The sequence below is a fragment of the Otolemur garnettii genome, unplaced genomic scaffold, assembly GCF_000181295.1.
Source record: "Otolemur garnettii isolate 467f Iridium unplaced genomic scaffold, OtoGar3 scaffold00081, whole genome shotgun sequence".
Lineage (NCBI taxonomy): Eukaryota > Metazoa > Chordata > Mammalia > Primates > Galagidae > Otolemur > Otolemur garnettii.
The window spans coordinates 5,900,602-5,913,087 of record NW_003852476.1 but is presented as its reverse complement, the minus strand read 5'-3'; the positions used below and the strand labels follow the sequence as shown (position 1 = coordinate 5,913,087).

The 12,486-nt window shown below is 38.1% G+C and overlaps 1 protein-coding gene across 1 annotated transcript in view; it reads right to left on the bottom strand.

Annotated features, from left to right (window-relative positions):
* SLC38A6 (solute carrier family 38 member 6) overlaps positions 1 to 12,486 on the bottom strand; it is a 70,886-nt gene that overhangs the window by 39,637 nt on the left and 18,763 nt on the right. Inside the window, exons 4-5 of the mRNA XM_003794428.3 lie at positions 11,219 to 11,271; positions 9,793 to 9,832 (exon numbers count right to left, since the gene is read on the bottom strand). Coding sequence (XP_003794476.1) covers positions 9,793 to 9,832; positions 11,219 to 11,271 — 93 coding nt within the window. The remainder of the gene's footprint in view (positions 1 to 9,792; positions 9,833 to 11,218; positions 11,272 to 12,486) is intronic.

Below are 12,486 nucleotides of genomic sequence, written 5' to 3'. Positions count from 1 at the left end.
AAAAAAAAAAAAAAATCTAAAATAAGCAAATAAACTTAGAGTTGGGAAAACTCATGATTTATCTACCACCAAATGCAATAATCCTTTTTAGGATTTTTAGAACATTCTGACAATTGGCCAGTCAGATCTAAATGTTTTCAGTGATAAGGAGCATTTTCAAAGGTACGCAGGCCATCTTCACTGTCACACAGCTTAGTTACAAAGGTATTCCAAACCAACTTCTCTGCAGATTTCTTTCCATTCGAATCAGTTCTGCCCTCTAGAATAATACTGAATTTATCTAAGCGTGTTTTTAAAAATATTTTTCTTTTCAATTTCAAAATATTAGGGGAGTACAAATGTTTTAGGTGGTTTGAGTCACTTTTGTAATGCTCAAGTCCCAGCTAAAGGTGTGTTCATAGTACCCAGGGGGTAGATTTCCCTCCACTCCCTTTCCCCTGGTTGATTTCCACTGAGTCTTCCCTCTGTGCACATGTGGGCTCAATGGTTATTTACAATTTAATAGTGAGTGAGTACATATGGTGTTTGTCTTTCCATTCTTGAGATACTTAGGAGAGTGGACTCCATTTCTACTCAGATTGTGGCTATAGGTATTAATTCATACTTTTTATGGCTAACGAGTACTCCATGGTGTATGTGTGTGTATGTACTTGAGATGTGTACACACACACACACACACACACACATGCATGCATTTTATTAATCCACTCATGAATTGATAGGCACTTGGATTGACTCCACATCTTTGCAATTGTGAATTGTGCTGCAATAAACATTTAAGTGTAGGTGTCTTTTTGATGAAAAGTCTTTTTTGCCTTTGGGTAAATACCCAACAGTGGGATTGTTGAATCAAATGGTAGGTTTACTTTTAGTTCTTTGAGGAATCTTCATACTGTTTTCCATAGAGGCTGTAATAAATTGCAGTCCCACCAATAGCATATAAGCATTTCTTTTTCTCTGCATTCATGCCTGCATCTATTGTTTTTTGACTTTTTGGTAAATGCCATTAACTGGGGTAAAGGAATCTCTCATTGTGGTTTTAAATTATAATTCCCTGATGATTAGTAATGTTCATTTTTATTTGCCTAATGGCCACTTAATCTATCTTCTTTTGAGAAACTTCAGTTCATATCTTTTGCCCACTTTTTAATAGGGTTACTTTTTCTTTCTGATTTGCTAGAGTTATTTGTAAATCCTGGTTATTAGCCCTTTATTGGATGTGTGACTTATGGGTATTTTCTCCCATTCTGTAGGTTTTCTGTTTTTTCTGTTGTTTCCTTAGCTGTGCAGAAGCTTTTTAGTTTAATTAAACCCCATTTATTAATATTTGTTGTCATGATTGCCATTGAGATCTTTTTCATAAATTCTTTTTTTTTTTTTGAGACAGAGCCTCAAGCTGTCCCTCTGGGTGGAGTGCTATGGCATCACAGCTCACAGCAACCTCCAACTCCTGGGCTCAAGCAAGTCTCCTGCCTCAGCCTCCCAAGTTGCTGGGACCACAGGCACCCGCCACAACGCCCGGCTATTTTTTGGTTGCAGCCGTCATTGTTGTTTGGCAGGCCCAGGCTGGATTTGAACTCGCCACCTTAGGTGTATGTGGCTGGTGCCTTAGCCACTTGAGCCACAGGCACTGAGCCCATAAATTCTTTACCTAGGCAGACAATCTAGAAGAGTTTTTCCTATATTTTCCTATAAAATTCTTATGGCTTCATTCCTTAGACATAAGTCTTTTACACATCTTGAATTGATTTTTTGAGTGGTGAGAGGTAGAGATTCTGTTTCATTCTTCTGTATGTGGCTACCTAATTTCCCCAGCATCATTTATGAAATAGAGCTTCTTTTCCCCAGCACATTGTTGTTTGCTTTGTCAAAGATTGGTTCATTGTAGGTAGATGGTTTTATATCTGAGTTCTTTTTGTACCTGTACCATGCTGTTTTGGTTACTATAGGTTTCTAGGATAGTATCAAGTCTGGTAATGTGATACGTCCAGATTTTTTTTTTTTTTTTGCTTAAGACTGCTTTGGTTATTTGGGCTCTTTTCTGGTTCTAAATAAAGCATAGAATTAGAATTATGTTTCTAGATCTGTGAAGTATGACTTTGGTAATCTGATTGGGATTGCACTGAATTTGCAAATCATTTTGGGTAGTATGGACATTTTAAGAATGTTTATTCTATCCATCCATGAACATGCTGTTTTTTGATTTGTTTATATTTCTTTACAACTATTGTGAATGGTATTGAGTCTTTGATTTGACTCTCAGCTTGGCTGTTATTAGTAAATAGAAATGCTATTAATTTAAGTACATTGATTTTGTATCCTGAGACTTTGCTGAATTTATTTATCAATTCCAGGAGACTCATGGTGGACTCTATAGGTGTTTTCTAGATACAAGATCATATTATCAGAGTTTGACCTCCTCTTTCCCAGTCTGGATACCCTTAATGTTCTCTTGTCTGCATGCTCTGAGTAGGACGTCCAGTACTGTGTTGAACAGAAGTGGTGACAGTGAGCATCTTTGTTGTTTTTCTAGTTCTTAGGGGGAATTCTTTCAGTATTTCCCCATTCAGTATGATGTTGGCTGTGCGTCTGTCATAGTTAAAGCTTTTATTATTGTGAGATGCATTCCTTCTATGTCTCGTTTGTTGAGCGGTTTTATCAGGAAGGGGTATTGGATTTTGTCAAACAATTTTCTGCATCCATTGAGAGGATCATATGGTCTTTTTTTTTGGCCTGTTTATGTCATTAATCACATCTATTGATTTATGTATGTAGTATGTTGAACTATTTTTGAATTTTTGGGATGAAACCCACTTGGTCCTAGTGGATTATTTTTCTTACGTGCTGTTGAATTCAGTTTGCTAGTGCTTTTATTATTTATTATTATTATTATTATTATTTTTAATACAGAGCCTTAAGCTGTCACCCTGGGTAGAGTGCTATGGCATCATAGCTCATAGCAACCTCAGACTCAGGCTCAAGTGATCCTCTTGCCTCAGTTTTTCTTTCTTTCTTTCTTCTTTCTTATTTTTTGAGAAAGAATCTCAAGCTGTCGCTCTGGGTGGAGTACCCTGGGTAGAGGGTTCTGGCATCACAGCTCACAGCAACCTCAAACTCTTGGGCTTAAGCGATTCTCTTGCTTCAGCTTCCCAAGTTCCTGGGACTACAGGCACCCACCACAAAGCCCGGCTATTTTGTTGTTGTGGTTGCAGTTGTCATTGTTATTTTAGCTGGCCCAAGGCAAGGTTCAAACCTGCCAGACTCAGTGTATGTGGCCGGTGCCCTACCTGCTCAGCTATAGGAGCTGCCAGTTTGCTAGGCTTTTTTGAGGATGTTTACACCTATATTTATAAGGGATATTGGTCTGTAGTTTTCTTTTTTGTTGTGTCCTTTCTTGGCTTTGGTATCAACGTGATGCTGGCTACATAAAATGAATCGGGTAAGAGCCCCTCCTTCTTGATGTTATGGAATAATTTCCTTAGCATGGGTACCAAGGTCTTCTTTGTAGGACTGATAGAATTCAGTAGTGAATCCATCTGGTCCAGGGCTTTTTTCATTTGTGGAGGGAGACAGTTTGATCTCACTGTTGAATATTGGTCTGTTCAGAAGTTCTATTTCTTCCTGGTTGAGTATTGGAAGGTTGTGTATTTCCAGGAATTTAACCATTTCCTCTATGTTCTCTAGTTTATGCATGTAAAGATATACATTGTATTTATGGATGAAGTCTTACATTTATGCAGTATCAGTTGTAATATCACCATCTTTATTTCTGATTGAGCTTGTTTGGTTCCGTTCTCTTCTGTCCTTGGTTAGTCTAGCAAGAGGTCTGTCAATTTTGTTTATCTTTTGAAAGAACCAGCTACTTGTTTTGTTAATCCCTTGTATCATTTTTTTTTCCAATTCATTTAGTTCTGTTCTTACCTTGTTTTTGTTTTTCTTGCTGGTTTTGGGTTAGTTTGTTCTTTTTATATTCATAGTTCCCTGAGGCATGACAGTGAGTTGTTACTTTGTGATCTTCCTGTCTTTTGATGTAGGTATTTACAGCTATGAATTTTCTGCTAAGGAATGCTTTTTCAGTGTCCCAAAAGTCGGATAGCTTGTATCTCTTTGTTCTTCAGTTCAAAGAATTTTTTGATTTTTATCCTAATTTCATTTGTGATCCAGTAATAGTTCATCAGCAGGTTAATTTCCATAACTATGTATAGGTTTGAGTGTTTCTCTTGTAATTGGTTTCTAGTCTTAATCTGCTGTGGTCTGTGAAGGTACATGGTATGATTTTCATTTTTTAAAATTTGTTGAGACCTATCTTATGGCCTAAGATATAATCAATCATGAAGAATATCTCATGTGCTGCTGAGAGGAGTGTACATTCTGTAGTGTTTGGATGGAACGTTCCGTAAATGTCCGCTAGGTACATTTGATTTAGAGTTTGGTTTAAGTCTACTACTTATTTTTTGTTTTGATGTTTTGTCAAGGTCTGACAGTTGGGTGTTGAGATTCCTGGAAACTGTGATGGTGCTATTTATTTCTTTGCTTAGCTCTAGTAAAATGTGCTTTATGTATCTGGGAGCTCCTATTCTGGGTGTATATACATTTAGGATTGTAATGTCTTCTAGTTGGATAGTTCCCTTTACCATTATGTAATGACCCTCTTTGCTTTTCTTTACCTTTGTAACTTTAAAGCCAATTTTATTTGATATGAGAATAGCTACTCAATTTCCCTCCTTTCATGTTTAAAGGATGTTCATCCTTATAATCTATATGTGTTTCCTGGAGACATCAGATACTTAGGTTGTAATTTTTCATCCATTCAGCCAACCTACATCTTTTGAGAGGTACATACAACCTGTTAACACTGACTGATAGCATTGATATGTGGGATGTTGGTTTGTTCATCCTTTTGGATAGTTCCTTATTGCTTTATTTCTTGTTCTATTGTTTAGTAGGAGTTGTGAGTTTCAAGGGTTTTTCTTTGTGGTGAATTTAGCCGATGGCAATTTGTTTTGCTGATTTGTGTAGTGCTATTCTGAGTATTTTGTGTAAAGCAGTCCGGACAGAGCAAATTCCCTCAGTGTTTGCTTGTGTGGAAAATACTTAATTTCTGTTGATTGTGAAATTTTGTTTTGTAGGACACAAAATTCTAGACTGGTATTTGTTCTGTTTAAGTCAATTCAAGATGGGGCCCCAATTCCTTCTGATTTATAAGGTTTTTGCTGAGAAGATGATATTCAGGTAGATGGCTTTTTTATTTTATTTGGTTTGGGGTTTTTTGATAGGTTATTTATTTGATACTTTTGTCTTCCTGCTTGGAGAACATTCTCCTTCATTTTGACTGTGGCCAGTTTGATTACTATGTGTCTTGCAGATGACCTATGAATCCTCCCAGTGTTCAATGCCCATCTTGTATCCACACATCTGAATTTCTAGTGATACCAGGGAAGTTTTCCTCAAATAGGGTTTCCATGCTTTTAGTTCTTTTTCTCCTCCCTCAGAGATACCTATAATTCCAATGTTCGATCAGTTCACATAGTCCCTTATCTCTCTCAGTGATGGCTCAGACTTTTTTATTTTCTCCTCTGCCTCCTGGAATGACTGGGTTATCTCAGTAGCATTGTCTTCAAGCTCTGGGATTCTTTCTTCTCCTTGGTTTAGCCTTTGGCTCCATTTTGAAATGCCCTAAATGACTCATTACTTTAAGTTCTATTATGCCCTTTCTTTTGTTATCTAGCTCTCTAGTGATTTCATGCTTTTCACTGATTTCCTGAAATATTGTTTGGCTTCTCTTTGTTGGATTTTTACTTTCTCTGTGATTCCATTCATCTTATTTGCCATCCATATTCTGAATTCCACTTCTGTCATTTGGCAATTTTATTATGGGTGGGGTCCACTATTGTAGCTTCATTTTGTTCCCTTGGGGATATCTATTTTGTTTTTTCATGTTACCAGAGTTCTTTTGCTGGTTTCTTCTCATCTGACTTCCCCTCACTAAGCTCTGGGTTAACAGGATTGCAGGGCACCTGTTCTCCCTTGCTCTAACTTGGGCACAGCTTCAGCACTGGTTCTGGGGATCTTGGGGACAGAGCCACCATTGTGGGTACTGCTGATGGCCTGTTGTGCAGTCTCAATGGCCTAGGGTCCATACAGGTGGGCCAGCACTACTGTTTAGCCTAGGTTCTCCCAGCACCATGCAGTCATCTCAAATTTCCCAAGTGGTGCCTTTGGCATCTGGGGTTCCTACTTTTTCATCTCCCATGCTGGAGAGGTGTACTTGGCCCCCAGTCACAGCGCACTACACAGGGTAGCATCTGTTCCCTCCCTGGATCTGTGGAGGTGATACAAAGGGTATTGCTAGGAAGCTGGGTTCCATGCAGACATGGCTCCATGCCTCAGAACGATCAGGATCGTATTTGTTGTAGAAACCTGGGATTGGTAGGTACCAACTCTCTGCTGTACCTGCTCTCCAGTGAAATGTCTCTGCACAGACTCTAAGCAGTTCCTTGATCAGCCCAGAGGCCTTTAGGGGAAGGAAACTCCTCACAGATCAACCTACTGTTTCTCCTAATAAGCAATGTCCCCTTGAATTTCTTCTATCCTGCTGTCTTCCCCTCTTCAAAGCAGTGTTAATTGTATTGGGACTCCCAACTTAATTTCTAAGATGGTCCACGATGCTCGTCAGAATCACCCATGCCCTGTTTGAATTGGTAGATGCTATGATAAGCTATAGAGTTGTCCCTCCCTTCCAGTGGCTGGTGCTTACAGGAGAAAGCCAACTGTAGAGATGTTCTTTTCAGCCTGTGATGAGTTCTAGTCCCTCAGGTGGGGCACTTGAATGCTCCAGGGTTGGGGAGTGAGGTCATGTAGCTCCTGGGGAATGTTTAAGTTCCCCCACAGCAGAGATGGGTGAAGGAGTGAGTCTGGGTGTGGTTAAGTTGTGCAAAGCCTCAGCAAGGCTCAGAGGCTGTGTTCTTGGCCAGTAGGGAAAGCTACTGGGACAAGGGTAGAAGCTTTCATAGGCAGAAAGCTGCTTTTAAGGGAGGGACCATACTTCAAAAACTGGCTGTGGGGAGTGAACTCTGTCCCTTTTGCTTTGCCCCTGCCCTCAGGCCCTGAATTCACTGTACTCAGTTGCTATGATGCCCTGGGCTGGGATCCTCCCCCCCTGCATGCCAGCTGCATGTGGTTGCTATGGCACCATGGAGTGGGATCTTCCCCACTGGAGACCCCACCCTACTCTGACATCATGACTTTTTTCCCTATGGAGGGACGGGCACTTCCTTAATTTGCTATGCCCTGGACCCCCACAGTTTTCTCCTATCAGTTCCACCCATGTAGGCTTCTTCACCGCCCACATCCAGCTCCTAAATATCTTTCCTCCCATGTCCCACAGCAACCTGCTAAAGTCCTGAGGGTATGGGATCCAGCCTGTGTGTCCAACCTGCTGTCATGTATCTCTGCAAAATGTTGGTAAGAAGGAAGCTCCCAGATCAGGTGCTACAGGTCTCCAAGAGGAGATACATATGCCCGAGTCTCTGTGGAAACTTCAGACTGCAGGATACGTGAGCTGCGGGGAGGGGGCTGCTCACCAAATTCTCAGCTGAAACTACTCACATGGTTGCAGTGGGTGAGGGAGGGGCAGGGAATGATAAGCATCTTAAAGGAAGAAAGCCTGCTCTCTAGCTTCTCCTCAATCTCCTTGGAGGGGAACCCCTCACAAAGTGTCCAAGCTCTGGGATCTTGCCCCCCTTCCCATGTGCCTTTTTTGTATTTCATATTCAACCTTTCTAATATTGGAAGCTAGTGTTCAATCTAGCATTCCCCTTTACCCTTCTTTATACATGCATCTAGAATATTAAAAGTACTTGAAAACAGATCATACTAATCATTTCAACTCCATTTAATTCAACAGAGGTTTATCAAGTGCAGGTGCTAGAAGTTTACAAAAAGAAATGAGATATAATCCTTGGCCTAAGGGAGCTTACAATATAGTGGGTGAACATACACAGAGATAACTTAAATCTAATTTAAGCAAGTGTTAAAATAGAGTCATAACCAATAATGGTTACAAATAAGATTAGGGAACAAGGAAGGAATCAAGGTGGAAGATATAGAAAATACCACAGTAGACAATGTTTCAGGTCACAAATTTAGATCCAAATTCATGAACCGAACATAAACTGGTAATTTAATTGAATTAAACTATTTAATCTAATCTAAACAAAATGTGATAGGTCTTAGTACCTATAGAGAGAGGCTAATTGGGATTGAAAATATACATGCACATTCAGAAACATTTCAAGTGTATAATTAAGCAATATATATTTACTAAATGAACTAAATTATTATTTTTTTTTTTTTTTTAGACAGAGCCTCAAGCTGTCCCCCTGGGTAGAGTGTCCTGGCATTACAGCTCACAGCAACCTCCAACTCCTGGGCTCAAGCGAGTCTCCTGCCTCCGCCTCCCAAGTAGCTGGGACCACAGGCGCCCACCACAATGCCCGGCTATTTTTTTTTTTTTTTTTTGGTTGCAGCTGTCATTGTTGTTTGGCAGGTCCGGGCTGGGGATTCGAACCCGCCACCTTAGGTGTACGTGGCTGGCGCCTTAGCCGGTTGAGCTATAGGTGCTGAGCCAAATGAACTAAATTATTATGAAAGATCTTAAAATCAATGACCCTATATAAACTCTTAAAGGAAGAGACTGGTTTTCCTGACTTATATCATCAAGTGTGAAGCAGTGTGAATGAAGAGAAAATGATTTGGTATAGCATTCAAGAAATCATTTTTCTCATTTGATAACATATTTTTTTCATGAAAATTCAAATGATTCAAATATGAACTTTCAGGATTCCAAAACAATTATAAGCACAATTCATTGATGGAATGCTAATTTTTCTTCACCAAAAACCCATTAATGATGGAATTTGAGGATCAGAGTCGAACTTTACTAAAATTGTTACTTGTAAATTATTTTAAAGTGTTACATTTAAAAAATAAGATGAAAATGTCCTCAGACCATACAATCTTGTGTAAGATCTAAGTTTGCCTGTGTATTTTCCTTTCCTTAAGCTAATAGCATGTAGCTTTCTAGACTATTTAGCATTCTAGTCAGTGGTAAAAGAAAATTAAGATATTGAGCATTATGCAACTTCTTTACCACACATACATATGTGGTTTCCATACCTTAGATTTAAATGTTTAATGAATTTAGTCAATAGCTGTCTATAATTAATATAGACATAGTAATTTCATTTCTAGATAGTTCTTAATATTGAGATCATTTCTCAAATCAATTTTTAAAAGAAACAAGATAAAGGATAAAGGTGAGGATGCTTTTTATTTGTCTCAGATTTGTTTTTTTAAACCACTTGGTCATTTAAAATTTCTTGGTTGTATACATTGTTTTCCCACACCTGAGTGTTGACAGCCCATGGAACATCACTCCTTCTAGAGCAGTTTCCCCCATGGGGGTGATTAGGGTAAAAATAGAGGGGAAATATTTTAGCATCAGCAGGAGAGTTTTCCCAACTCCTACCCTTACAACTACAGAAAGCCAATACTTTAGAGGCATGTTGCATACCTAATAAGACCACTAGAACAGACTTCAGAAGCTACTGTCACAAGTGCTGCTAACAAGGTTCCAAGAAGAGTAACAAGGCCAACATATAGGGCTTCTAAAGAAACCTATGTCTTCATGGAGATGCAGGTTCCCAGCTACACTAAGGCAAGGCAAGAAACCAAAGGAAGGAATATTTCCATCATTATCTATGCATAAGTGGTCCACTTTCTATTGCTTACCTCCAATATTCTGAATTATTATGATGCCTGCCACCACCACCTGTAAAAGAACAAATATATTCAGAAATAAAAGAGCAAATAATACAAGAAGATTGGTAGTTTATTAAAACCCAATAACTATTACTATAAAACAGACGCAGAAGTCATCAATGAAGAGAAATTGGAAAGAATAAATGATATCAGTCATTTGTAATACATAAAATTAATAATCATAATATAAAAAGCTTTCCTTTTCTAGTTCTATGGTTACTATAAAGCACGTTTTTGAAATTTTTCTTGGCAGTGATTTTTAAATAGTTAAAAATATTAAAAAACTGATTATCAATGATTATCAAAGTATAAAACATTAAAACTCCAGCTATGGGGACAGTGTCTCACTTTCTCTTTCTTTCTGGTTTTATTTCACTGTGTTAGTAGACAGACCAGGACAAGTTGGGGGCTGCTGTGCCAATGCTGAATTGCCTAAAAGAAAATGATACAGTCTTCTATCAGTTTAGTATACACCCAGCCTCTGAGCATCTCAGTCTCAGGGTTTAATAAATAATAAAGTCTAGAAAAGAAAATTCTAGAACTTAAACTTTCTCAGATCCTGGAAATGTAGGGATGATCTTTTAAACTCAATAAGGTGAAGTTGAGGGTAAGACACTAGGAGTGGTAAGAACTGCAACATATCAGAGAACCCCTCCCCTCTCAAAATGGGGCAGCTGCCAGCAGCTCTGGCCAGTTGAGGGCATGTGAGAATGTGGATCCAATAGAAGCAGATCTCCTGAACACTTGAAGAGGCAGACAATGTTTCCCCCACCTCTTAAACTAGTTTAGTAAGTTTGGTGCAAGTGAGCACTAGTGCCCCAATACTAATCGCTATTATTTGTTTTATTCTGAGCAGAAAAAGCAGCAGATTTTGAGTCTGGAGTCCTAGGATGTGATACTGGTTTCACTATAGGTCCCTTAATTTCTTGGTCCTTAATTTCCTCACCTGTGAATGATAGAATAGGTAGATAATCTTTTAGCACTGTTCAACTCATACATGACATGATCTTCTCATTACTGGTTTTGTGTATAGCCATGCTACAATTTTAATTCTAGACTGCTTTCCTCTCCTGTCTTTAAAAGGATTTATTCAAAGAATACAGTCAAAATTAATATGGAAAAGTTAAAATGGGCCACTGTTACTCTTTTAAAATTGTTCAAGTCATTATGCTCCTTAATTGAGGGTGAAATTCACTCAAAGAATTAAGTGCTAAAAAATTACCATGTATTTTTAGGGAAGGTGCATAGAAAGATTTCATCCTTTTTTCTGCCTGCTCCCACCATTCTGTCTTACTTCACTTTACTTTTCTTTTATTCCCTCAATGTCCTTCTCCTTCAAACAAAAGCAAAAAATGTCATTTTGGGTTTTGGACACAATGATGAGAAAAAAAATTACCTTTCCAGGTAATCCAAATGCAAAGAGGCCAAGATCTTCATAAGATGTTACAGCTGTTAAGAGAAATTATGATTTTCACTTTTACTTTTATTTATGTGCCAGTTATTAAAAGGAATAAAGTTAACTCCACTAAGTCCAGTAAATACTTAAGACCCAAGTCATTCAGGATTGGACACAAATACAAGAAAAGAAGATCCTTGAATAAAGGCAATAGTAAGAAAGAAGACTGGACTTAATTGGGTATTTTATGTAAAGGTGTTTAATAATTTTCTTCCCCAAATCCTTAATTTTCATCCCACAATATAACCTATAAAGTCTAGGATTTTCAGATGTCTTTGTAAAATGTCTTTTTTTCCAGTAGTGATGGTTTTCACTCTTTAAAAACTCACTGATTCCTTTTACTATGTCTGCTAACATAGCTCATGTTCTAAAAGATATCTGTCCAAGCTGCACAAAGATTATTTCCCCCTGTTATAAAAAAAGTTTCTGATCTATACAAGGTAACTAATGTCAACACACAGAATAATGTCATTTTGGTCACCAACTAATTACCACCTATCTGTCCGACATCTCTCTGTAGTTATTTTAAATAAATCTGGATAGGCTGAACACGGGTAAATGAGTGATTTCTCTTAGGTCTTCTGAAATAATGAAAGTGGCATATTGCAAGTACAAGTTGGATCTATCAGGTGTAGAGCATAAATGTCTTAATCCTGTAATTGGGTAAAAGAGGTGAAGGCTATGTTGCTTAGTAGGATGTAAGCATTCCAATTTGTACAAATAATCAACACATTGAATCCTATAATGGCATAAATGTATTTATGATCTATGTATGAATGGCTTAATTAAAAAAAGAGGCCCAAACACTCCCAATATTAATTTTCTAAACTCCTTATAGTTTAGATCCACCTGCTTTATAGATAGATAATCAGACTAAGCATACGGTACAAATAATCTTTTTTTTTTTTTGGAAAAACTTTGAAGACTTATGGTCTGTAAGGGTAGGTCCTCTGAGAACAGGTCAGACTGTTAAGGCTGTCTACCAGCCACTCGGGCAGCATTAATTCAAATGGGATTACTCAAGAACATCACTATTTCTCACCACCCAGCATTTGCACACCACACCGTGCAAATATAAGTTTTTATTGGCAGTGGTTTCTAAAAACCTGATATATAAAGTTAGATAAAGTATAAAAGTTGCATAATATTTTCAGAGACATTCACTTTTCCAGGTTTCTGATTATGTTCGTGAAAGAAATACTCTTCTC